General features: G+C 38.9%; 2 protein-coding genes across 3 annotated transcripts; one reads left to right on the top strand and one right to left on the bottom strand.

The window, feature by feature from the left end:
• Positions 1–1,045: 1,045 nt before the first annotated feature.
• LOC141442307 (uncharacterized) lies at positions 1,046–3,833 on the bottom strand. Its single transcript, XM_074107263.1, has 2 exons — positions 2,674–3,833; positions 1,046–1,493 (listed from the first exon to the last, which is right to left on the bottom strand). The coding sequence occupies exons 1-2, from the start codon at positions 3,551–3,553 to the stop codon at positions 1,387–1,389; spliced, it is 987 nt and encodes a 328-aa protein (XP_073963364.1). The 5' UTR covers positions 3,554–3,833; the 3' UTR covers positions 1,046–1,386.
• A 161-nt stretch (positions 3,834–3,994) lies between these two features.
• Positions 3,995–12,616, top strand: Vps16B (Vacuolar protein sorting 16B). Of its 2 annotated transcripts, none has more exons than XM_074107262.1 (11): positions 3,995–4,164; positions 4,969–5,113; positions 6,049–6,236; positions 7,083–7,219; positions 7,466–7,493; positions 8,147–8,297; positions 8,726–8,862; positions 9,724–9,813; positions 10,040–10,195; positions 10,519–10,644; positions 12,396–12,616. In XM_074107262.1, exons 1-11 carry the CDS (start codon positions 4,093–4,095, stop codon positions 12,414–12,416), a joined length of 1,251 nt encoding a protein of 416 aa, XP_073963363.1. In that variant the 5' UTR covers positions 3,995–4,092; the 3' UTR covers positions 12,417–12,616. The 2 variants fall into 2 exon arrangements, with proteins under 2 accessions (XP_073963363.1, XP_073963361.1); XM_074107260.1 differs by having other exon boundaries at positions 10,519–10,648; positions 12,400–12,616.
• Positions 12,617–27,455: the final 14,839 nt, after the last annotated feature.

Raw genomic sequence — 27,455 nt, 5'->3', positions numbered from 1 at the left:
GGTACTTTGCCACAATCACCGACGTTCGATGGGCATGGGCTAGCACACTTCGGAGGCGACGTACATGGCGGCGTATTGCATGGCTTTGGCGGACACGGTGGAGGTGTGCTGCAAGAGCTCTGAGTTGGCGTTATGCAGGATACCTTCTGTTCCGGTAGTTTTTTTTTAGGTGGACACACGTGCTTCCTGCATACCTTGCCACATTTTTCACCAGGCCATTCCGAAATGGGAGGATACTTCTTGCAATCCGCGCCACATTTACTACCAGGCCAAACGCAGGACGGTACCTGGCTGATAGTGTCTTGGCATCCTCGCAAGATGTTGATAGGGCACTGGTTGTTATCGCATTTAGGAGGTCTGTTGGCGGGGCAGTCTCGATTAGCGCAATTGGATTGCATTTTTTGAGTCCGATATTCTCTGGGCATTCGTGTGCTGCAATCGGGGCACGGACATATTATCTTGATGAGGCCAGCTTTCACGTCTCTGATTTTTCCAGGGGTGTAATTGGTGCATTCGTAGTGTATCCATGATTGGCACGCTCCGTGACACTGTATACCAGTTCTGGCATTCACAGGGCCCATGCAAATTTTGCACGGGCATTTTACTTTACTACAAGGTTTGCTTTCCTTTGGCATAGTGAAAATGATTTCGGGGTTTACGGGGAACTAGTCTTCATTATGAGGTTGTTCCTGCTTCGTTCATTGCGAATTATTTATTTGTACTGTCACATGATTATGCTAAAGTTTTTTTTGAGCCATTTTAATGTGTCAAACCTGCAACAGTGTCACACGTCATCGCATTTTTCTTTCAATGAAGTAATTTTTAGTTTTTACACCTCCATAGTTCTATGCAGATGACATTAATCTATGCTCTTCTTTTACAACCTTTTTTTTGTCTATATGAATGGTGTTTCACACAGCCAAAGTTCACGACTTAGCAAACTTTCGTCCCTTTCGTCTAGATAAATGGCTCGGATTCATCTAATTTCGCTCTGAAAAGACGCAAAGCACAAAATTATGAGTTCATTAACTCATCATTCTATTAATGATCAAGACAAATAAAAAACAATGTTTTGTTCACGGTTATATTTTCAAGCAGTTCAATTGTATAAATTTCGACAGGAACGATTAAAAACAGTAATTATTAAAACTGCTGAGTGATCGTGATGATTTAAGAGATGTTAACATTTTAGCTACCTCCAGAGTAATGGTCGAAAGGAAAAGAGTTGCCACTATGGAATTATTTGCATTAAAACCTAATTCTTATGCCCTTACTATCGCATGCATTCTCCATTGATTCTGCCAATGATCTAAACTATAGGTGACGCGATTGATTAGGCGCGTGCGTTAGACAATGAGGCATCTTGTTGGTGATCGGCCTATTCCTTTATATGTCCCGCATCCTGCACATTAGCTCTTTGACTTGGCACGTCAGCTGCCCGACGGTTGTGCATAGATCTTCTACGGTATTCTTCAAACAGGTGTCGGATGAACCTGAAACAACTTTAATTTGTTAATTTGTCATCAAAACGCCGTCATAGTAGGATTGATTTTTGAGTGTAGGACAGGTATAGCTCTATTTTTTTGGCATGCTCTGCAGTTTAAAAGTCTAGGTGGACTTTAACCTAAGTCCACCTAGTCAGGTAATTATAATTATCAATAAAGAACTTCTTAGAGCCCTCGCTCACGGCGACTTTTTGTAGCGATGCTGTCGCACGTTCGCATAGATACAGTCGCGATGCGGTCGCTAGATGTGATCTTCCCTCCGTCTCTCCACGATGTCGTCCGAAACGGTCGCGCGTGTGTATCGATAAGTCGCGATGCTGCAGGGCTACTACGAAACTCGAAGTTCGTATCGTACCGTCCCTCTCGCTGTCAGAGGGACCGCACGACACGAACTTCGAGTTTCGTAGTAGCCCTGCTGTTTGTAGCGCGTTGGCATCGCTTCTGTAGCGCGTCGCGTTGCAAATGCGACTAACGTGCGTTCGATGTTTACGAAACGCACGACAGCATCGCTACAAAAAGTCGCCGTGGGCGAGGGCTCTTAAAGTGAGTTTAAAAAGATGTCGTCAACTCAAATTACAATGAAAAGCTGGAACACTTTCTATACGAATTGATACTGGTGTAGCGACTCCTTGCGCCATCTATTGAGCAAATGTAGAAAGTCCTAAATTCTACAGTATTCGCGCGCCATCGCCATGAATTATTATTATTCATTGTAGCCTCCCTCCACATTTTTTTTCAAACAAGCTAAAGCTTAATTATTGTGGATGTCTACCACCCAAAATTTCATGCTTCTCATTAAAGGAATTAACTCTTAATAAGGTAGAGGCGATTTAGCGACCACATGCAGTGACTTTGAAATTCAACCTTATTGCTTTAATAATAAGTTACAATATTGATTGTAATTATTGAAAATACTACTCTAGCTTTAAAAATATCCTTTGTCAGGTATGTATTCGATAGCTGCTTTTGATTCTGTGGTAGTATGTTTCAATAAATGGAGCCTTACAAAGGGTTAAAGTAGGTACCTAATAATTAGATTACAAAAGCAGTATTAACGTTTTTGACTTTTCAGGAAACTTTTTTGATAACTTTCAACTACTGATATTTCATGAATGTCTTACAGTACCTAAAGTATTTTTGCTTGCGTTACAAGTGTATAGTTACTTGCCTGTTGGACATTTCTTCCTGCAGGCTTGTGTCTTCTTGTTGGAAACACAAATCGACGAACACGATGAAGAAAACGAGCACAAACTCTTCTTTTTGCCACATTTATTGGGACATTTTCCTTTCGGCGGGCGCGCACTCTGGCAGGGCGGTGGGTTGCAGGGTGTAGGCAGGCAAGGCGGAGGTTGGCAGGATGGAGGATTGCAGGACGGAGGCGGGCAGAGCGGAGGCATGGTACATGGTGGAGGCAAGCATGGATCCGAAGAACACGACGAACTGCGCGAGTTGCATTTTCTCCTTTTCTTTTTCTTCCCACAGGGCGACGGCTTGCATGGAGGCGGCTTGCAAGGTGGAGGTCTTTGACAGGGTGGTTTTTGACAAGATGGAGGTTTTGGACAGGGTGGGGGCCTTTGACAGGGAGGCTTTTGACAAGACGGAAGTTTTTGACAAGGTGGCTTTTGACAGGGTGTTGGAGGACACGGAGAAGGCTTTGGCGAACATGGCGGAGGCGACGCACACGGCGGTGGCGGAGGCGGAGGGCAAGGCTTAGGACACTGCGGGCAACGAGGCCCGTTGCCGGATTTACTTGGACAGGTGGGGAACGTGCACACTGGTACTGAATTAGCTGGACAGACTTCATTTGTGCAGGTAAAAGGCTCGTGTAGAACTTGCTCCTTTAATCCTTTGGTGTCACAGTCTGGACAAGGGCAATTTACTTTTATGAAACCTGCCTTTATGTCGTGGATCTTGCCCGGAGTGTAATTCAAACAGCTAAAGTGTGCCCATTTTCTGCACGCTCCTTGACACTGAAGACCGGTCTTAAGCGAGACTTCCTTGAAGCAAAATTTGCATGGACTTTTTGGCTTGTTACATTTTTTACTCATTGTGCCATCGTTATGTTTCAGCCCCACATCATTATTATTGAATACGGATTATTTATAGGTGGGTTTGAAAAGTTCATTTATTGTATGTCATTGTAGAAAAAATACAGCTGACACAAAAAAGACATTAACAACAATCTATCAATTTGATCCACAGAATAATCACAGAGTACCTTTTTATTAGAATAATTTAGGTTGCGTTTAAACTAAACTAAATCCTTCTTGAGTATTTTTTAATCGACAGAAAACTACTCTAGTTAACTAATAGAAATACACCATTGTGTTGTCAATGTCACCTCTCACCGCGTTCAGGTAGACGCTAAATGTCAATATTCAAATTTGTTTATTTTATTTTAATCAAAGAAATTAAGATCTTATGTGATTTAATTACAGTTTATTTCTGATAAATAAATAAAAATATTCACCAACAATGTGTTACGCTATCAGATAACCCCAACAAATTATAAACTTCTTGTTATTGTTTACGTGGGTTTTGCCTGATATTTTTAACGTTATTTTCATGAACTTTAACATAAATCACCATGGACGAAGAAGACGATTATTGGAACACCAGTGAAACCAAAGAAAAAGCATTCAGCTTCGACGACGATGTTGTATGTATAGAGGGAAAATCTATTGCAAAGCATAATATTACCTATTCTATTGATCAGATTAACTTGAGATTTGGTACGCATCTAGCTAGGATGACAATCCTAGTATAGTCAACAAAAGTATCTACAGTTAACAAAAATCTTTTATTGATAGTGATTTTTTTTAATAAAAACTTGTTTTAAATTTCTGTTGCTAATATTTAAGGTATTTTAATTATCTACCTTACTCGTCAATGCTGGTCACATTTCCAGCAGTAGGTAAGACTAGGGTTGCCAAATGGCCGGGACATCCAGGATTGTCCTAAAATGATGTGTCTTGTCATATGTCCGGGAATTACACTTTAATGTCCCGGATTCCCACTACTAATTATTACTAATTTATACTTAGGTTTTTTTTATAAATTACGAGTAGGTTATGAATGTTACAATGTGAACAACTGTAGATACAGATGGGTCAATCCAACTCAAGTAAGTATCTGGCAAGGCAACCCTAGGTAAGACCCATAGACACTTCTTTTAGATCAGACATAGTTTCGTATGTCAATTGTAAATTGGACCTATTAATTTGTACCTACTAAGATTTCATATTTATACGAAATATTTTACAATAAAGGTTATCACAATAAAAATAAAAAAAAAAGCAGAAATAATAGTTAATATAACAAACTAAATTAAAAACTAAGCTAAATCTAAAAAAGGCCCCTGCAGCATTGTGCCGAAAATGCTGCCAGCTCGTCGGTCACCGGTGGTGTCTACTAAAATTAGTTTTTTTTTTAAATATGAATTATGTTTTCCATAAATTTTCAGCTGTCGCCTCAAGAGATTCTGGCCATCGGTAAGAACCAGTCCCCAGGCCAATCCGACGACCTGTTCACCAGCACCAGCATTAGCAATGTGAAAACTGTCACGCTGCCTCTATCCAGCTTGGTATCACCTAAAGTATTGGATTTAAGTAAGTTTATTTTATAACCATCCTTTAACTGCTTTGGTTGTGTTGAAATTGGGATTGTATGAAAAATACCAATGCTTTTTATTTATTTTTTTCTATAGAAAAGTCAATTATTAGAAACTTATTTACAATATTATTCTTTTCTTACAATGCGGTATTTGGCAACTCCTGGATTTGCTATACTTATCTTAAACATTATTATAAAAATAAAGGTGGTAAGTTAATGAAGGTCATTGCTAATTTTTTATGTAATAATTTTGCTTCATTATGTTAAAATTAAATAATTACAGGAAACAAATTAAAAAGCATTGAGCTCGAAAATTTAGATCTAAATTGAAATTTTTCAGCCAAAATGATTTCTGATACACTTTCAACAAATAGACAATGCTAATTGTTGAATTTCCTAAAAATTTCACGGAAATCCCCGAAAATTATATAAGTATTGTGGTCTTAATTAATGTTTTTACAGAAAACAGTTGAACCAAATGTTATCTCTTTAGTTGTAGCAGTTGGGATTTCGGGGTCTTATACCGATTCCGTGGAAATATTGGAATCAAATTCGTTAATGTATTGATATTTTGGCGAATATGAACATGACATGATATGATATATTATATATTTGTTGCGTCACTTGTTAATTATATCCTCCTCATCATCCCGGCCTATATACGTCCCACTGCTGGGCACAGGCCTCAGGTTGGGTTGTGATTCCCATGCCGGCCCACCGGCCCCTGAATAGCTTCCCTGGTTTTTACAGGTTTCCTCAAGATAATTTTCTTTACTGTAAAGCTCATGTGAAATTTATAATTTAATTTCACATAATGAATTTCGATAAAATCAGAGGTGCAAGCCGAATATGAAACTACGATCCTCTGCTTTAAAAGCCACAGTTCAAACCACTAGGACTCCACAGCTATAATAAATATATTTCATTACAGTACTCCTAGCCCAATCAGGGAAGGACCCTAAACCCGTCCAGGCTGACCCTGAGCAGACAGTAGCTGTGACCATCAAACGGCTGGTTCTCGGGAGACCAGCCTCTTTGTATGGCCACCGCAGCCTCAAGAGTAAGACGGAACTACTGGAAGCTGCACTAGCTGTAGGAGACGGCAATGCTATACTAACGGTGAGATATAGCAGACATATACATTTTGTTAATGTTAAAAGACTATCATCATCTCCTTCGCTGTACAGTTAAGTGCGAAAATAAGTATCTATTCGAAACTCTCGAAAATACATTACTACGGCCTTATTGCGAAGGAATAAGAGTCTGTGGTACATATTTTTGAAACTTTGAATAAATACCTACATATTTCTACACTTGACTGTACAGTTGAATTTCCAACAGAGATGTGTTGCGAGGAATATGTTTGTCATGTCATGAACCGATATAAACGCTTTAGCTATGACGTAGTAACTAGTAGTAAGACATCCACTGCTGGACAAAGGCCTCCCCCTTAGAACGCCACAATGAACGACAACTCGCCACTCACATCCACCGGTTGCCCGCAACTCTCGCGATGTACTCCACGGCTATCTATTTCGCGAGCAAAGAACACTAATCGCACAAACCCAACTATCACCACAACCACAGTTGACACGTTTCGAACTCCACCATAGTTCATCCTCAGAGCAACACAACCGTCCACCATGCTACCAGATGTGTTAGACTAACAAACCGAAGCAAATGTTGAAATTTGTTAAAGTAAATCGCTAAGTGTATCCACTTTATAAAAAAAAAAAATTACGTTTATTTAAGTGTAGTGGTGGTGATAGTTGTGGTTGTGTGATTTGTGTGTTCTTTCTGTGGAGGTGGAGAAGCTGCATGAACACACATTTGTTACAAAGACGTAGCTATCGTAAGGTCGCGGCTAAGCAAAGTATTTTTCTTATAATGAACCTCCTCAAAGTAACGCCTGATTCAATAAATTATAGTGTAATACTTTTTAAGATATTCTCTTCAATGTTACAGGTAGTATTGTTTCTCATACAAACTCTAAACAAGAAGCTGGTTTATGAGTTACTGTCATCACGACCCTTGGCTTTGAACCAATACATCAGCTTTCTCCAGAATGAAGGAAAGATCTCCGAACTGACTGATTTGCTCACGTAAGTATTCCCATTACATTTTACTCTTTTTAACCCCCGTCGCATAAAGAGGGGTGTTATAAAAAGAAAGCTGTTTTTTATGTAAAAGCGTTTTTCGTTGCGATAGTTCTTAGCTGTTTCATTAAAATCGGTTCAGCCGTTTTTCAACCTTTCTAAGTTAGTATTGCACCTTTGGCGTGCTCCAGTCAATGTTTTCTAATATTGTCTTGAGTTATGTAAAAAAGCCATTTTTATGTTTGTTTTCAGAATGCTTGGCCGGAGTCCCGATGCAGCTGTAAGTAAGATCAATATGCAAAATTGACTATATCCAAAAATTCCCACTAGAATTTTCAAAGATAACGTTGAATTACATAAAACAACGGGATAAAAAATAGCGTATATATTATTAGCTTACCAATACCAACTAGCCATAGCAAATTTAATCCTAATCCATGCAGACATTTTAAGAGATAATAAGATTCACACAAAAATATTAGCAAAAATATTTGGTACCTAATGTAGCTCATTAAATAAGTCATCATCATCATCATCCCAGCCTACATACGTCCCACTGCTGGGCACAGGCCTCCTCTCAGAACAAGAGGGCTTGGGCCATAGTTCCCACGCGGGCCCAGTGCGGATTGGGAACTTCACACGCACCATTGAATTGCTTCGCAGGTTTGTGCAGGTTTCCTCACGATGTTTTCCTTCACCGCATAGCTCGTGGTAAATTTCAAATGTAATTCCGCACATGAATTTCGAAAAACTCAGAGGTGCGAGCCGGGGTTTGAACCCACGACCCTCTGCTTGAGAGGCGATAGGTCAAACCACTAGGCCACCACGGCTCTGAGTGATTGAATAAGTAATAGTGTGTAATTAATTCACACTAAATATTAAAAAATGCAGCACTTGTTGCATAACACCATCCAAATTACCCACTGTTTTCAGATGTACCAATTTCAACAGCAAATGAGAGCGCAGGGCGGCTCGGTGGACGGCTCTCTGCGCAAAGTAACCAACCTGGTCGCAAATCATTTTAACCAACCAGGGACGGATGCTCATCAAGCGAAAATGCTAGCTGACTATGTTAAATTACTTGGTAAGATACTATATAAGTTCCTCGATAACATTCAAAACATTTGTTTTTGTTAATTTTGCAGGTTTTTTTTTAGTTTCCAGAGACACAAAAAAAGATCTTTCGTGAATTAACTCGTGTGACTCGTTAAATGTATATTTAACGAGAGATAATCTACGAAACGTCAGAAATTGCCACAGTTTATCTGTTTTAATTATTTCGAATTTAACCAGTATTTTAATTATTTGTTGAAATGTCAACACATTTCAATTTCCTTATATTTTATGAATAAGAAATGTACTAAATAAATCACAAGCTGTGTAATGATAAACAACTTGTGCTTTATTTAGTACATTCAGCAGTTTATCTAACTAATGATTTGTTCTTTATAAAGTACGTGAAGATGATAAAATACATGTAATTTTTCTGAATCCCTTCCGTTTCATTTCCAGAATGGCAGAAATTCGCCGCAAAGCCTATCCTAGACCACAAATCGGCGCTATACTGTCTGGCATATTGCTGCACCAATCACTGGCATGAGGGCGCTGGCAATATGATGTCGCCTCTCACGCTATGCCAGAGACAACAGGTTAGAGTCAATAACCGTATTACGAAGAACGGATCACACGTGTGTTTGTGGTTGAGGTTTATTTGACATGTTTCGGACCAGTCCTTGGGCCTCTGCTGAGGGGATGTTTTCAACAGAATGAGGTTGATTTTTTAGAAACGTAAATAAATAAAAAACCTGACTGCCCTAAAAAAAACTAAATGAGTTTTTGGTAAAAATTTCATCTTTAATGCAAGCTTTTTTTGCTGACTGTAATTTTTGTTGACTGTACTTGTATTGTCACCCAAAATACATTTGCATACCAAATTTCAAGTCGATGCCATTAACCGTTGAAGAGTTCCGTCCTGTGGAGACGATCCTGGCTGGACTACCAGGATATCACTACCAGATTATTATATTGTCACGCAATTTACATAAGTGTACCAAATGTCAAGTCAATCCGACCACTGGAAGTGCGTCAAATTTAACTTACAAGATTTCACCTCAAATTCGTCATAGTATAAAACTCAATTTTATACTCTTTTTTAATCTGTTATTTTAACGAGACTTAGTACGCCTAATGTGACTCTTGCAGCTTTATGGGGATTGGAATTATATTCGAAATCATTTCTTTCATTGCCAGACACTTTTAAGGTCGCATCCCCCTGCCAGACACCCTTAAACTATGTTCGAATAGACGCCTGACCAAAAATAATAACAGAACTTTTTATAACACTATATATTGCGCAATTGGCAATTAAGACTTCAAAATCAAATTGGGTATTTTGTTTTCGTACTGTCTAGGTCAAAGATCTTTACGCTTTAGTACCTTATGGATAGATGTGGAGACACCCTAAGGTATCAAGTATTACGTATGTACAACCGGAGTTGTTTTATTCACAGATAAGTCCACTCCAGTACGACTGGGTGGTCTTGAATGTTCACGCTAAATCCGGCAAATGGGACATCGTGGAGTCACTCTTTACCAAAAAGGTATTTTGTCTTTTTAGACTTAATATAGGACGGTTTTTTTCTTAAGAAATAAATAACAATCAAATGCAATGTATCAACTTTATGTACTCGACGAATGCTCGACATGTTTCAGATCAATCCGTGGTTTTTTGTCAAGATGTGCTTGAACAAGCAATTTTTGTGTGTTTATTATATCTGGGTTTGAACGATTTCGACGAAAATTGCTTTAATATCCTTGTTTGTCCAGGACTGGTTAGGTCGTACAACAGTGTCCTCCCACATTCCAGTTGAGTCGCTACTGGCTCGGTTAAGTGAACTAAAGGCGAGTCGACAGTTACTCGCCACCTGTGTGAATAAAGTTGCCGCATCGCACGATCGACTCCGACTGGCGCTAGCGTACAAGGTAAGTAACTTGACAGTCAAGTTATCTGCAGGCGAATGGGCAGTTACTCGCTACCTGCGTTAATATAGTCCCCGTATCGCACGATGCAGGTTTGTGCAAGTTTCCTCACAATGATTTCATCGTAAAGTCAGTAGTAAATTTCGAATGTAATTTCGCACATAATTTTGAAAAACTCATAAATGCGCACCCGGGTTTGAACCCACGATCCTCTGCTTGAGAGACCATAGGTCAAACCACTAGACCCAGTTAAAGCACTTGAAATTTCAGTTTAAAAAAAGCTTTATTTAAATAGTCCAAAATATTCACATTTGTGTTATTTACAGATACATGCCGTGGTTATAGAGACATATGCAAAGCAAAAGGACAGACAGGCGCTCACTAATTATAAGATGACGCTCAATCCACAATCAGAAGACTATATTCTAGTCGAGAATACGCTTCGAGATAACGTAAGTCAAAATATCAGCCAAGAGCGAGTCGGCCTCGCACACAGAGGGTTCCATATCAAAGTATAATAGACTCGTGTCCTAGTTATGGTCTCCCCACATCTGTGAACGCGGAATCGGCTTTAAGAACGCATCAGACAGAACATACATTTTATATGGTTGCGTTCACATTTAGAGAGAGAGAGAGAGAGAGACAGACAGAGAGCATCACAACACAACACGACAGATACATGAGATTGCGGCTTAAGCCGACCAAAAGACGCTTTATGTCCACGCACGAAAAAGACGTCTTCACGTCGTCGGTAAACGTCGTTTCGCGTCGACCGAGCGATAGACGTGTTTTCGCTTTTGGTCGGCTTAAGCCGATTCCGCGTCGTCAGATACGAGGAGATCCTAAGCTCTAAAGTTAGATTATCAGAAAATATTGCACACGTATTTTGTCAGTTAAACAAGTATATTGCAAATAGTTTGTTAAACAAGTATATTGCAAATAGTTTGTTAAACAAGTATATTGCAAATAGTTTGTTAAACAAGTCTATTGCAAATAGTTTGTTAAACAAGTCTATTGCAAATAGTTTGTTAAACAAGTCTATTGCAAATAGTTTGTTAAACAAGTCTATTGCAAATAGTTTGTTAAACAAGTCTATTGCAAATAGTTTGTTAAACAAGTCTATTGCAAATAGTTTGTTAAACAAGTATATTGCAAATAGTTTGTTAAACAAGTCTATTGCAAATAGTTTGTTAAACAAATCTATTGCAAATCGTTTGTAAAACAAGTATATTGCAAATAGAATGTTAAACAAACAGTTTGTTAAACAAGTCTATTGCAAATAGTTTGTTAAACAAGTATATTGCAAATAGTTTGTTAAACAAGTCTATTGCAAATAGTTTGTTAAACAAGTCTATTGCAAATAGTTTGTTAAACAAATCTATTGCAAATCGTTTGTAAAACAAGTATATTGCAAATAGAATGTTAAACAAGTATATTGCAAATAGTTTGTTAAACAAGTCTATTGCAAATAGTTTGATAAACAAGTATATTGCAAATAGTTTGTTAAACAAGTCTATTGCAAATAGTTTGTTAAACAAGTCTATTGCAAATAGTTTGTTAAACAAGTCTATTGCAAATAGTTTGTAAAACAAGTATATTGCAAATAGTTTGTTAAACAAGTCTATTGCAAATAGTTTGTTAAATAAGTCTATTGCAAATAGTTTGTTAAACAAGTCTATTGCAAATAGTTTCTTAAACAAGTCTACTTATTGCAAATAGTTTGTTAAACAAGTATATTGCAAATAGTTTGTTAAACAAGTCTATTGCAAATAGTTTGTTAAACAAATCTATTGCAAATCGTTTGTAAAACAAGTATATTGCAAATATAATGTTAAACAAACAGTTTGTTAAACAAGTCTATTGCAAATAGTTTTTTAAACAAGTCTATTGGAAATAGTTTCTTAAACAAGTCTATTGCAAATAGTTTCTTAAACAAGTCTACTTATTGCAAATAGTTTGTAAAACAAGTATATTGCAAAAAGAATGTTAAACAAGTCTATTGCAAATAGTTTGTTAAACAAGTCTATTGCAAATAGTTTGTTAAACAAGTCTATTGCAAATAGTTTTTTAAACAAGTCTATTGCAAATAGTTTCTTAAACAAGTCTATTGCAAATAGTTTTTTAAACATTGCAAATAGTTTCTTAAACAAGTAAGTATATTGCAAATAGTTTGTCCGTCCTGAAAAGTTTTTTTGTTTTTCAGGCAGTAAAATGGAAGAACTAAGAAACGTGCCAGAATAACTTCAGAAAGATGTAGTACCGAGTCAACTACGAATTCTCATTAATTGAATTATAAAAACGGCTCTCTTTGTCATAAATCAGGAAGCTTTTGTAAGTTTTTTTTTTTATCAAGTAAGCGAATTATTACTTAATATATTTATTTTTCATATACTTTGAAATAAAATAAATGTTGTATCAAACGTTTCATGTATTTTCTCTGCTACTTTACTTTGTCCTCAGTATCCATCTAGGAGTGCGATATCTACGCAGTAAGGTAAAGGTCCGGGTGCTCGACACGCTAATGCCCAATAGACGACACCCTGCTTAAAGGTGCCAACTACTGGGACAGCGACGAGCACTCGTACGTTTGCCGTAGTTAATTTATTTGAGAATCTGGCTCTATACTACTTGGTATCTTGCCGTCCCGCTGACGCTTACATGTATTATTTGATACGAGGGTGAGAGAGATGGTACGATACGAACTTCGATTTTCGTAGTAGCCCCCCAGTAAACCTGCAAGACGACTCTCTTCAGAAAATGGTGCGGTGGTTTTATCTTGGCTTCCACACCGCAGTGGATTCCGGAGTTTGTAATAAGCAATAGAGAGAGCAATACAGAGATATCAGAAATGAGGAGATACGTAGAAGAACAAGGGTCACCGACATAGCCAAGCGAATTAGCTCGTTGAAGTGGCAATGGGCAGGCCATATAGCACGGAGAACAGATGGACGTTGGGGCCGAAAAGTTCTCGAGTGGAGACCGCGGATTGGCAAGCGCAGCGTAGGACGTCCACCAACGAGATGGACGGATGACCTGGTTAAAGCCGCGGGTTCACGGTGGATGCAGGCCGCTGCCAGCCGATGCGACTGGAGGTCTATGGGGGAGGCCTATGTCCCACAGCGGACGTCCTACGGCTGAGATGATGATGATTAATAGAGAGAGCTGCCAACTCACAATAGGCCCTTTATTCGCCTTGTACGACACCAACGAGAAGAGATGACTCAGTCCTATTCTAAAAACGGACGCAGCATCGAAAACGCTTTTAAGCAGTAGTCCCACCGCCGGCGAGTAGCGAGAAGCTTAAGGAATTACGAACGAGAGTCTATTAGAAGTCCGAGGTCGAAATCTGAGGGCTTTAATGAGTCGATGTTGTAATTCTAATACCGCCAGTGCGACATACAATGTTTTTTATCACATTTGCGAGTAAAATTGAATATTTGCAAAAGACGGAACTAATATTTTTTCAAAAATTGCCGATACCGCTGATTGCGCTCTTGGCAGCGCCAGCTCCGCGCCTACATATCGAATTTCATGACTCTAAGCCCAGCGTTTATTATTTAGATATTTCATACCTATCCCGTAGGATAATATCGGGATAAAAAGTATCCTATGTTTTAATCCAGGCAGGTGGTAGGACCTTGTGCAAGGTCCGCCCGGATTGCTACCACCATCTTGCTCGCTAATCCTGCCGTGAAGCAGCAGTGCTTGCACTGTTGTCTTTCGGCGTGGAGAGTGAGACAGCCGGTGAAATTACTGGCACTTGAGGTATCCCATCTCAGGCCTCTAGGTTGGCAACGCATCTGCAATCCTCCTGGTGTTGCAGGTGTCTATGGGCGGTGGTAATCTTACCATCACGAGACCCACTTGCTCGTTTGCCATCCAGTAGAATAAAATAAAAACAGGTTATAAACTAACTTTTTGCTAAATTTCATCGAAATCCGTCCAGCCGTTTCAGCATGAAGAAGTAACGGACATACTCACTCACTCACTCGCTCGCAAACGTTCACATTTAAAATATTAGTAGGATTTATATTTATGTATGTTTGTGGGTTGGGGTCAAATCTTACAAGTTAAATTAGACCCACTTCCAATGCTCGGATTGATGGCACTTTTGTAAATCTAGTGACAATACAATAATCTGGCAGTGACATCCTGGTAGTCCAGTGAGGATCGTCTCCGCAGGACGGAGCTCCTCAACCGGGCATCGACTTGAAATTTAGTACGGGTTTAGTTGACAATGCAAGTACAGTCAGCAAAAAAGCTTGTACTGTAAAACGAGGCTACTTTGCCCCCCGCTGGGTAACTATGCTCCAGTTCTGTATTTTGTTTCAATGTCTTGCAGGTCGAAGTCCCGGTACCCGATACACTTCCCAATAATTTGATCTACTTTACCTACATCCTAATACTATTTTACTAATCCATACTAATACTAATTTACTAATTTACTAATACTAATTTACTAATACTAATTTACTAATACTAATTTACTAATACTAATTTACTAATACTAATTTACTAATACTAATTTACTAATACTAATTTACTAATACTAATTTACTAATACTTATTTACTAATACTAATTTACTAATACTAATTTACTAATACTAATTTACTAATACTAATTTACTAATACTAAATTTACTAATTACTTATTTTACTAATTATATTATAAATGCGAAAGTGTGTGTTTTTTGTATGTTTGTCCGTCTTTCACGTCCAAACGGAGCGACGGATCGAAGTGATTTTTGGCATAGATAGTGTATGGGCCAGAGAGTGACATAGGCTATTTTTTATCCCGGAAAAATGCCCGAATTCCACGCGAGCGAAGCTGCGGGCAAAAGCTAGTAAATACATATATCAACATACCACAGCTTATAAATTTTAAGAAATTTGGGGCAAAAATCAGTGCAAAGTAGCCTCGTTTTACGGTATTAAAAATGTAATTTTTAACAAAAACTTATTTAGTATGAAAATTCTATCGCTTTTGTCGCCGAGAGAAATTTTTCATACTAAAAGACACTTCTCTCTGTTGAGATAAATAATTGTATGACGATAGTTCCTTTACTTTATCATTTAATTTTTTTATTGTGACAGATGACATTTCTCTCTGTTCGTTTTTCCCACTAAAACTGTAGCGGTGGGATGCCGCAATAAAGTCGATTTATAATAAGAAAAAGCAAGTTTAACTGGCCTCTGGCCTATATAAAATCAACACTCTCTACTCGCCGTTAGCGGGATTAGTGCCTTATTTACTGAATACAAAAAACCATTGTCAATGAGTCATTGTCATACAAATCTGACACGGTTCCGTTTAAAGCAAACGCCATGTTATGCCAAACACACAGGGTGTCATTTGGCTTGGTTGTGCCATTAGCTTGCAATATCTAATAGACACAAGGACATTCAGTGACATCTAACCGTAAACAAGACTTACCTAATAGGAAACTGGCTAATAAAGTGCTTTTTGTTGAAATAATTATCGTCTCGTGGTGGCCTAGTGGTCTGAACTATGGCATCTCAATCAGAGAACCGTCGGTTCAAACCCGAGCCCGCACCTTACCACGAGCGTTACGGTTAAGGAAAGCATCGTGAGGAAACCTGCGCACACTTGCAAAGCAATCCAATGGCGTGTGTGAAGTTCCCAATCCGCACTGGGCTAGCGTGGATACTACAGCCCAAGCCCTCTCATTCTGAGAGTAAGCCTGTGCCGGACTTACGTAGGTTGGGATGATGATGAAGATAAATCCCACTATCCTACCATAACATAATAAATGCGAAAGTTTGTAAATCTGTTTGTTTGTTTGTTACTTCATCACGTCAAACCACTGAACCGATAAAGATGAAATTTGATATACGAGTTTGAGTCCCGGAGAAGGACATAGGGTAGTTTTATCCCGAAAAATTGCATAGTTCCTGCAGGATATAGATAAACGAATCCTTTGCGGACGGAGTCACGGGTAACGGCTAGTACCTATCTAATATAAACGGCTCCAACGATTTCGATGGAATTTGGTATCTGGGGGTTTTCGGGGATGAAAAATCGATCCAGCTTGGTCGGATCTCTGGGAAATCGCTTATTTATTATAGAGTTTTAGCCCAAGGTAACTTAGACGAGCAAAGCTTCCTTCTAAAATAAATATGCGAACGAACATTCGGCTGAGCTACATTAAAACAATCGTAACCTATGTTTCAATATAAATCTTTCTTCCGAAAAGGCTTTGGCATAACTTACATCATAATATATGATAAAATATAATATATAAACGATTACATAAAACCGTGAAGGAAAGGGCGCGGTGCATTAAATGAAAACCATTTTAATAAGAACAAATTTAGTTATAATTATGAAAATTATATAACAATTAAATGCGGCACACTTATTTACAAGGTTTAATTAATAGTAGAAGACCAAGATCTAAATTGAAAATTGGACATTGATAGTATTTTATTCAACAGTTGTATACATTGTTATTTTCATATTTCCCACTCGTTTATTGTTGTTCGCGACGCTCACATCGTAACCCACGCCACTCGCGTTTTTGACTCTTCTTATAAACTGGTGCATAAAATACTATAGTAATAATAATAAACCAGGTTAGCATTACACGGTCGAATTACGAACAGTGACATATGGCTCAACAGCCCCGGTTTACGACTGTATACATACTTGACGAAGAGAATATTATGACATATCATAATAATATGTTAGGTAGGTACACGAAAGACTTGAGGTGATTACAATGGAACACGCATGCATATTATTTGTACAGTTTTTTGTACCCCTGTAACACAGGTGCTCCTGGAACAGGAGCCAGAGCCAGTGATTCTTCTTATCCATGCTATAGTAATATTATAAATGCGAAAGTGTGTGTGTTTGTATGTTTGTCCGTCTTTCACGTCGAAACGGAGCGACGGATCGACGTGATTTTTGGCATAGAGATAGTTTATGGGCCAGAGAGTGACATAGGCTACTTTTATCCCGGAAAAATGCATAGCTCCCGAGGGAACAGCGCGCGATAACCGAATTCCACGCGGGCGAAGCCGCGGGCAAAATCTAGTATTTTTTATACAGTAAACTTTTTTATTTTCTTCAGCTAATAGGCAAGGGAATATTTTCAAAGCAATGTTGTTTGTGGATAGAAATTTAACATTTTCTTGGTTTTATCTAACCAAGACGATTACGGTATGTATGTAGAAGAATTATGACAACATAAGTATGAAGTTACATAAAAATTAATAGGTACTTGTTTGTGCACAGTTAAATGAAGTTACCTATTCTTTGATGACTAATGAAACTTATGTTTTAGCTATTTGTTATCATTACCACAATGTTAGACCGTGGTTTGTAAGGTAATTAGGTGAAAACCGCCACAAACAAAAAAGTTTCTATACATATTTTTTTTATAATTTTTAATTTATATAGAACTGAAAATCAATCGAATCAATCAAAATAAAACAGTAAAATTAAAAAAATAGAATTATTATATTTATGCATAAAAAATAAAAGGTAAGTACATAGAAAGAGAATTATTGTTTCCACTGTTGCTATTTAATTTCCTCGCAATCTAAGTGAAAAGCAGTGTAAAACTCTAGCATTAAACCCATTTTCCCCTCGACGTGTCTATCCACCCTCGCCGTACTGGCTCGGGTGGCTATAAACGTCTTAGGTAAAACGGCTCGTTTTATGCTCTCGTTGTACAATCTACTATTAAATGTCGACCACGAACCGGAAGACGTAACGTTAGCAGGCCTCTCACTGGTAAACCGATGGAGGCGGGCTGCAAGTTGTCATTTACTGTAGCGTTGTAGGTCATCGATATAGCCAAGAGAATTAGCTCGTTAAAGTGGCAATGTGCAGCCAGGCAGGCAGAACAGATGTCCGTTGGGGCCGAAGAGTTCGAAGACCGTGGATCGGCAAGCGCAGCGTAGGACGTTCACCAACAAGATGGACTGATGACCTGGTTAAAGCCGCGGGTCGCGGCGGATGCTGGCCTTTTCCAGAAACAACTGGAGGTCTATGGGGGAGACCTATGTCCAACGGAGGACGTCCTACGGCTGTTGTGTTGATGAAGGAGGCCTTTATTCAGCAGTGGACGTCTTCCGGCTGACGATGCATCCGATCTTCCCCCATGACGATCTCCCCTGTAACTATTCTTCCCCACACTGGCAGCAATCATCATCAACTTCTACTCCACACATTTTCAGCAGAAAAACACACGCTGTTATACAAAGTAAGCATCGAAGGATTTTGCCACACGAGCCGCAGTCACACGTACAACATACGCACATCTTGAACCTTAACTCGGTATGTTAAAACTCAAATTTTTAGACACTGGTTTTTTGGGCCGCAAAACGGCTTGTAACCAAGACTTTTCTGTAACCTTTTTTAAACTATGAGTCACCTATTTTTGTTTTCAAACGCTTGGTTATAAGTCTGCTACAATCTCCGCGCGGTCGAAGTGGTCCGAATGACTTGGCGCTATGACCTCAACTGAAGGTAAATGTACAGGTGTTTATCATTTAACTGGACCAGCGGTTATCTTTTATCTAATAGTAAATATAAGATAGTAGATTCAGCGAATGAAACTACGAAAGTGATGGCAGGTTATGTATTTCCTATTGCTTTGTTTCTAACCGGGATTTTAATGGTATTATAATGAGAAAATGTAGGTAGCTAAAATGACTGAAAGTGTTTTGATAGGGTTGTAGATATCTGGTCGTTTGTAATAACACAAAAGCTACTTTCCATCGCGATATTCCCGCGGGATCAGAATAAAATCTCAACCACTAGAATTAGTGATATGCAGTTTGGCGCGGATGTTTTACGTGCAAACTTTAATGAAATGCACTAAGTTTTGGGGATTCCCATCGTAAACGAGTGAAATCCCGTAATTGTCACTCAATACCTTATATAATTATCATCATCATCCCAGACTTTTGACGTCCCACTGCTGAGCACAGACCTTTCAGAATGAGGGGGCTTGTGTTCCCATCCCACGCGGGCCCAGTGCGGATTGGGAATTCCACACACGCCATTTGCTGCACAGGCTTGTGCAGGTTTCCTCACGATGTTTTCCTTCACCGCAAAACACGTGGTAATCAAATGTAATTTCGCACACGAATTTCGAAAATTCAGAAGTACGGGCCTGGGTTTGAACCTACGATCCTCTGCTTGAGAGGCAGGTCAAACCACTAGGCCACCACGGCTTCAATACCGCGGCTAAAATTTTGTAAAATAAAATAAATAAACGTCACAATATGTACGTATATTTTATTCAAGTAAATATCACAATATGTATATTTTTACTGAAGTAAGTTTGATTATAAATAATTATTGCTTAACGAAGTATCTCTTTACAATCGTTGTTATTTTCGTTACATTTTGTGCCTCTAGTAAAAGACACAACTAATTGTAGTTACGCCGTGTCTATAAAACAAACACATCCTAGGCCTTCCAGGCTGCTTGAAAACAATAGGATACAGTACAGTCGTCTGCATTTAACTGCCACAGCGCAGCGTGCAAAAAAATCTGACGTCGTAGCGGTCTTAGAAATAGTCAGTCGTGTCAGATATTTGTGCACGCTGTGCTGTGTCAGATATATTGAATCTGGTGACTGTAAAACGGCAACGTTCATCACGCCCACTGCCACTCGGTCACAGGTTATAATGTTCTAATCCGAAAACGACATGTCACCTAAACAATCATCACATTTACACAGTTCTTCAAAATTGCACATGTCAGCACAACACTCTTCAAAGCCACACTGTTCGAAGCAGAACATGCAAATATAAATGCAGCAAATAATTTTTAAGAATTTGCAACAAGCATCGCAACAGGCATTGCAACAGGGCCCGCAACAAGCACTGCAACACATAGTCACTGTTTCATTTGAACAACAATTTCAACACAACAGTGTTATCTATGTATGGAAGATGTTGTTTTAATACGGAAAAATATACATATATCAGTTTTAAACGTTGTAAATGGTTCATCAAAATTGTATAAAGTATAAAGTGTTGTCAAAGGTACTTTTTTAAATAGCTTGAAACTTCTTTCTTGGTACATAGAGTAAAAGGATGGTATAAGAAATGAACTTTGAATGAGTTATTAGGTCGTACATACATTATGTAGTTCTTGTTGGGTTTAAAAACGAGGTACCTATCAGAGATACCTACCTATATCTGTGGTGATGTCCCTCCACAGTATTATTCTCTTTGGTTTCTTTGGCCTTAGCCTCGCCTTAGCCTTTGCCTTTTGATGTAGTTTACACTGTCAATTTCATACTTATAATGTCAAGTACTTATATGACATTGGCACAAGCCCATAGAGGCTGCCATTAGGGAAAAATTATAACAACAAACGTAACGTACTCAAAATGTTTCAATATTATGAATATTCTAAATCGGTCTTCCAAAATAAAATGAATGGACAATGTGACTGTAAACTTCATGTTTTATCTTCAATGCAGCAATAAAGGCCTGTGAAGAAATATAACAAGATGACATAAATGTAAAGATTGTAAAGAAAATGTGCTACTGCAAGTACTGGAGTGCTCTTAGATGTTTCTTTCCAATCAGTTGCATAGATAGACTGTTGAGATGTATCGGCCTGACATGTGGATGTAGAGGCGGTCCTTGCTTGGAAAAAGTTTGCGAGAAAAGAGATGAAACTGTAAAAGAGTTAGTGAATAATTAAATTTCAAGCATTTTTCAATTGAGGAATTTTGTTTTATTAAAGCCAGTAGGTACTTACAGACGCAGTCCGCTTGTACTGGCCCTGAGTTTGATTTCCTTTAACTTGCAATTATTAAGCGTTACCTTTCCATATTTTTTGCATATTTTTTGGACAAACGGTTTACAAGATAGAGGGGGGGGGGCACAATTTTTGCTACTAAGCTACCTTTTAGGCCTTCCGGGTGTACGGTCGAGGGCATAAATATCTATATAACCGTAGCGTCACATCGACTTTATGAAGGCATAGAGGTGTACTTATATGTCGGCGGCCGATCATAAAATTCGTCAGATCACGAAATTCCCAGGCATATCATGAAACGCCGCCATATCGGTCCTGGCACTTCGCCATCCGCTACCGCGGCACGCTCGCTTCGCTCGCTCGACTCGTGCGTTGTGGTCACAATTCATACTAACCACTCCTCGCTTCGCTCGTCGTACCTACCTAAATTTTTCTTTTTTTTCGGCATAACACGATGTGCCCGGTATAGAGCTAGGAATATCGACGAATGCGTTGCTTTAATCGTTCTGCCGTATTTTTTTTCAGGCTCATCGTGATATGCCTGGCCAACTTTTAGGCATATCATGAAATTGCGTTATTTCACGATATGCCTCGGAATTTCGCGATCTGGCGGATTTCACGATTGGCCGCCAACATATTATATAGATATTTTTGATGTTTTGGTAACGTAAAGTCAAAGAAACTGAACCGCGTACCAGGGTGGAACCTTTGTGCTACTGGTGTCATAATAACATTTGCAGCGTTACGCTGCCGTATAATAACCTTTTTTTGACGTTATTTTCTTAATCGGTTACTGGCAGCTTCGTATTTCGAATAAGTAGTTACAAGTATTGATTTTTGCATTCTTTTGTTTTTCGTGGTCGGACTTTTGGATGTCAGAGAGAGAAAAAAAGCGTTCGAAGACGAAGGAAACGAGCAAATATTTAAATATTTTTATATATTTTTTGCTATTTCACGGTGTTTCCTGTCATTTGATGTTAATGAGTTTTCGCCCCATACAAATTGCATAAAGTTTGCACCGATCTTCACCATCACCTGATTTTTTGTACCGATTAAGTTTACGGAAGCCGTTTATGACGGCTTCCAGTTTACCCTTAAGTTCCGGTTTTCTTTTAAACCAAGACCCACTGACCCAGTTCCTGTACTATCCGAAATTCCTCTTCACCAGCCAAATTCCAGTTCTAAAACCGTTTGTCTGACACAGAGCTGTCAGACACAAGCTAAGTTCCAGCAAATCATCCACAGCTACACAGTTCTTCCGGCAGAAATATAAAATTAGAGTAGAAACTTTCATTCTTTTGTTTAACATTATTTTTTATCTTTTCCTCACACACGATGTACTTGTATATACTTTTAATATAGTAAGTGTTAACGAAGGGGCATTTACATTACCGCATTTTCTTTTAATTTATATACTGTGTACAGAATTAATTCTTTTAATTTTCGTAAGCATTCACTGTAAATATATTTTAAAATTCAGTATATTTGGTTAACTTAATTGAGTTACCTACTATTAAGTTAATATTGTAAATGGTTAATTAGGTACAACTTGAACATAATTTGTAGAAAATTTTCAATACTAACGCATTTATTTTAATTAGTGTACGAAGTGAAGTACTTTTAATTTTAATTTCAGGATTAATTGTAAATATTTTATTATTTTGTTAAACTTTTAAATTATTAATGTGTAATTATAAAATATTACATTATTTTGTAGACATTCCTTTTTTTTTCTACAAATTATGGCGCCCGAACTAAAAGTTAACTATATTTTTGTCACAAATTAATTATTTTTTGTTTTTGTGGGGGGATAACTGACCGTTTCTCGGTCATTAATTAATTTTTTCTTCAAGTTATTTTTCTTAAATGTTTTACGATTTGCAGCTGACATTCCAACGTTTTAGTGTGTGTTATGTGTGTACTTGCAGGTCTTCAGTGGCGTTGTTAGTTTAATTAATGTAGGTATTTCGTGTTATTACCCGACTGCCCGAAGGAGGCTTATGTTTTTCGAGCGTATGTTTTTATTTTTAAAATATTGAGCAATTTTAAGTTTGATTATTTTTTGTTCATTTATTGTTTTATGTGGTATAATTGAGTGTTAAGGTTTCTATTAGGTACTTTGCTCTCGTTTTTTTTGTGTCAGCCATGTCTTTCGCCCAGTCGGTTAGTACTAATCCATTCGCTGTTCCTGAGTCTCGCGATGAGGAATATATAGAGCCTCACGTAGGTTCGAACCCTTTTATAAATCCTGAGCACCGCGACGAGGAGTATTTTGATTCCGCGACTTCAGTGAATATGAGACCGTCGCCTTCGAATCCAGTTTATGTTCCGGTTAAGGGAGAGTCTCTTACCAAATGGGGCATCGTGTTTACCGGTAAGACGTGCGTGCGTGAGTTCTTTTCTCTGGTCGAGGAACAAGGGATTGCTCGCGGTGTCAATCCGTCGTATGTAGTGCTGAGGTTTCATGAATTGTTAGCTGACAGCGCGCTGAAATATTTTCGAGCTATCAGACATCCTCGATTGTCTTTCGCTGAACTGAAGGCAGCATTCTTTAAAACTTTTGACGTTGTCGATTATGACTTCAAAATCGAGAGTCAACTCCGTGCACTTCGGCAAGGGAAGAATGAGTCTGTTGTTGACTTCATCATTAGCGCGCGGGATCTCAACGCAAAGCTGCGTGTGCCAATTTCAGAGGAAAGTCTGTTCCTAATAATTAAATATGGGTTACATTCACGTTACCATGCATGTCTTGCAACAAATTTAATTAAAGATTTGGATGGTCTTATCGAAATTGCGAAAAATTATGAATCCTTTCAGGGTCAGCGACCTTCAAATTTCTCTGTGGCGCCTATCCAATCTGAGGCAGAGGTAGTTTGCCTAAAATGCAATGTTACTGGTCATCATTTCCGATTGTGTCCTAACATAACGGAAGCCGTTTGCTTCAAGTGTAAACGTGTTGGTACTGTAACACGTGATTGCCCACAGTGCTTTCCGAGTTCATCAAAAAACTAGATGACGGTGACGCGTTCAGCCCAGCGATGTCACCTCTCATTTTGAACAATACTTCTGACAACCGTTTATATGTCGAAATTTCGATTGCCGGGTCGAAAGTGAAGGCCTTACTTGATTCTGGTGCGCAAGCTTCATTGGTGAACGCTTCTTTACTGTCAAGTTTAGGTATCAGTTTTTGCAACAACATTCGTCCGTCGGTAGTGTCTGCAGATAATTCTCCGATAACAATTTTAGGGGGTGTGAATATACCTATTTCTTTTAACGGGTTTTGTTTTGCCCACCCTTGTCTGGTTAGTGATGGTTTTCCGACGCAGTGTATCTTAGGTATTGAATTTTGGAACAAATATGGGCTCACCTCATTATTGTGTAAAGCCTTCAGTGGTGTAACGAGTGGTAAGCTTTTTGTACCGCGTCCGCTTGAAGTTAACACTGAGTCTCTTGAGGTTAGCGAGACGCGTTATATACATCCGCGTGCGGTTTTATCGGCTGATCAAGAAGCTCGTCTTCAGTCCACAATTGATTATTTTGAAGAGATCTCTTCTGCGAAGGTCGGACTAGGAAAGACAACGTGGGTATCTCATAAGATTGAAACCGTAGGACCACCGATTCGGCAACGATATTACCCTCTTTCGCCTAATAAGTTGAAACTTCTAAATGAGGAGATCGATACTATGCTAAAAATGGAAGTTATTCGTCCGTCTCGCTCTCCATGGGCCAGTCCCGTGGTAATGGTTACAAAAAAGGATGGAAGTCTTAGATTCTGCGTTGATAGTCGAAAACTGAACAGCGTCACTATCCGCGATTCGTATCCACTGCCGCGAATCCAAGACATCCTCGATAATCTTCGTGGTGCTCGGTATATGACATCTCTAGATTTTAGGAGTGCGTTCTGGCAAATTCCTCTGGCAGATAAAGCAAGCTGCGAGAAGACGGCTTTCATTGTTCCACAGCGCGGCTTGTTTGAGTTCGTCCGCATGCCATTTGGTTTAACCAACGCTGCATCTGAAATGCAGAGACTGACAGATCAGATTATTAATTTTGAGTTCACGGCGGAATCAGACAATTTTGTTTTCGGTTATGTCGATGACCTAATTTTGGTGTCACGCGATTTTGATAGCCATTTGCGTCTCATCCGCAAAGTTTGTGACAGATTGAAAGAAGCAGGCCTTAGTGTCAATTTGGACAAATGTGAATTTTGCAAGTCCGAATTGAAATATTTGGGTTATATTGTAAATGAACGTGGGTTGCAAACAGATCCAAAAAAACTCGAAGCTATAAATGATTATCCGACACCAACGACAGCTAAATCTCTTCGCTCTTTCATTGGCATGTGTTCTTATTACCGTCGTTTTGTAGATAATTTTTCTAGCATTATCGCTCCGATGACGGCTTTAATCGGTAAAAGAAAAGGTCGCGATTCTATAGAATGGAATGAGGATGCTGAAGCCGCTTTTCGGAAACTGAAAGACGTTTTGATAGGTTCACCAGTGATGGCCTGTCCAGATTTTTCAAAACCATTTGTGTTGCAGTGCGACGCAAGTTTAATTGGTCTTGGTTCCGTTCTGGCTCAAGTTGTCAATGGCGTCGAGCATCCGATCGCCTATTATTCTCGGTTGTTCACGAAAGCAGAGAAAATTACAGCACTTCGGAACGCGAGCTTTTGGCTGTACTAGATTCCATTAAACACTTTCGAGGATATCTTGACGGAATGAAATTTACAATAGTCACCGATCACATAGCGCTGAAATGGCTTATTACTTTGGATAATCCAACTGGCCGTCTAGCACGCTGGGCGACAATTATCTCTCAATACAACTTCGAGATTGAGCATCGGAAAGGTGTGTTAAACGTAGTTCCCGACGCTTTGTCGCGCTGTCAAATCGGTTTGATAAATTTCATACGAGGTACAGATGCTACTACCGATCCGTGGTATGAAAGAATTTACAGAGGTGTCACTGACTCGCCACAGATGTTTCATGCATTTACTATTCGTGATGGCATGCTTATGCGTAAGATGGCTATAGAAAATCCCTTAATGCCAAATCCATGGCGGATTGTTTTACCTGCTACGAAAGTGAGAGAGGCTATTGCGGAGATTCATAACGGTTTTCCCAATGTACATCCTGGCATTATGAAAACTTATTTAAAGGCTAGGGAGCTCTATTATTGGCCCAATATGTACCGTGATATCACTTCGTTTTTAGCTGAATGTGAGATTTGTAAGGCGTATAAAATTGCCAATACACAGCCTCGTGGTCAACGATTATTTCCTAGATCAGTCACCGCTCCTATGGATCTTTTGTCGTTTGATCTTATTGGACCATTGCAGCGAGTAGATGGTGGTTATCGTTACATTCTCACCATGGTGGACGTATTTACCAAGTTTGTTTGGCTGGTTCCTTTAAAGAAATTTGATAGTAGGTCAATTTCTAATGCTCTGGAGGTAGAAGTTTTCCTGCGGTATGGTTTTCCGTCTAATATCCTTTGTGATAATGCAACGGTGTTCCATAGTGCCGAGTTCCTTGAGTTTTTAGCTTCTTACAATATCCCAAGTCCGTGTTATACCCCTTATTATTCACCTCAAGCGAACGTTGTGAACGCTACAATCAATCAGTAATTACGACGCTGAGTATACTCGTAAACGGTGATTTTCGTCGTTGGCGTGAACATCTTCCCAGGGTCGCATTATATCTAAATTCATGTATAAATCTCGCAACGTCCTATACCCCGAACTTTCTCATGTACGGCCGTGAGTTGACGACAGCTCAGCAGCGTGCAAACAATCAGACTGAGGACCCTGGTTTGGCACTTAGTCGGGTTGAGCATGCAACGAACCTTTTAACTCTTCGGGAGGTATATGCTAAAGTTGCGGACGCGATGACTCTTGCTTTTCAACGTAATGCTGCTAAATTTAATTTGAACAGGAACCTGTCCGGCTTCGTGTCGGTGATGTTGTTTGGCGTCGGAATTTCCAACGGGGAACTAGTGATGAAATTAGGGGGGGTAAGTTTGCGCCTCGTTTCTCAGCCTGTCGTGTTGTTAAGGTGGTATCACCTCAGGTTTATGAGTTACGTGTAGGGCTTGCAATCGGTTAACCGGATATCCTATTAATCGGATATCCGCCAATTTTCAAATCCGGATAGGAACTCCTGCTCTTCATTATCCGGATAATTTGGATAATTCGAATATCTGATATAAGCGCGAGCTCGCGCATTGTGAGAGGTTTATTGTAGTGTATGCATACAACAGAATACATTTATTTTTGTATTAGAAGTTACATGGCAATACTTATTAGTAAGGTTCATTCTTACATCTTGTTTGGTATGGTAGTGGCGATGATGAATTTTGGAAATGTGTATGTAAGTAATTATGTTTTATTTGATTAATATTATATATTTTATGTATTTTTTCAATCTTCAAATATATTTTTTACCTTACATACACACACCTGCTTTGATCACCTCTTTTCTTGATTCTATGTTTAATAACATCGTCAG

The sequence above is a fragment of the Choristoneura fumiferana genome, chromosome 25 (genome assembly GCF_025370935.1).
Source record: "Choristoneura fumiferana chromosome 25, NRCan_CFum_1, whole genome shotgun sequence".
Lineage (NCBI taxonomy): Eukaryota > Metazoa > Arthropoda > Insecta > Lepidoptera > Tortricidae > Choristoneura > Choristoneura fumiferana.
Note: the sequence above shows the minus strand (reverse complement) of the source record. Positions and strands in the feature narration are given on the sequence as shown.

Coding starts and splice junctions, on each gene's coding strand:
- Vps16B (XM_074107262.1), top strand. CDS start 4,093: ATGGACGAAGAAGACGATTATTGGAACACCAGTGAAACCAAAGAAAAA. Junction 4,165..4,968: donor TCAGCTTCGACGACGATGTT/GTATGTATAGAG, acceptor ATAAATTTTCAG/CTGTCGCCTCAAGAGATTCT. Junction 9,814..10,039: donor AGTCACTCTTTACCAAAAAG/GTATTTTGTCTT, acceptor TTGTTTGTCCAG/GACTGGTTAGGTCGTACAAC.
- LOC141442307 (XM_074107263.1), bottom strand. CDS start 3,553: ATGAGTAAAAAATGTAACAAGCCAAAAAGTCCATGCAAATTTTGCTTC. Junction 1,494..2,673: donor CAGGAAGAAATGTCCAACAG/GCAAGTAACTAT, acceptor AAGTTGTTTCAG/GTTCATCCGACACCTGTTTG.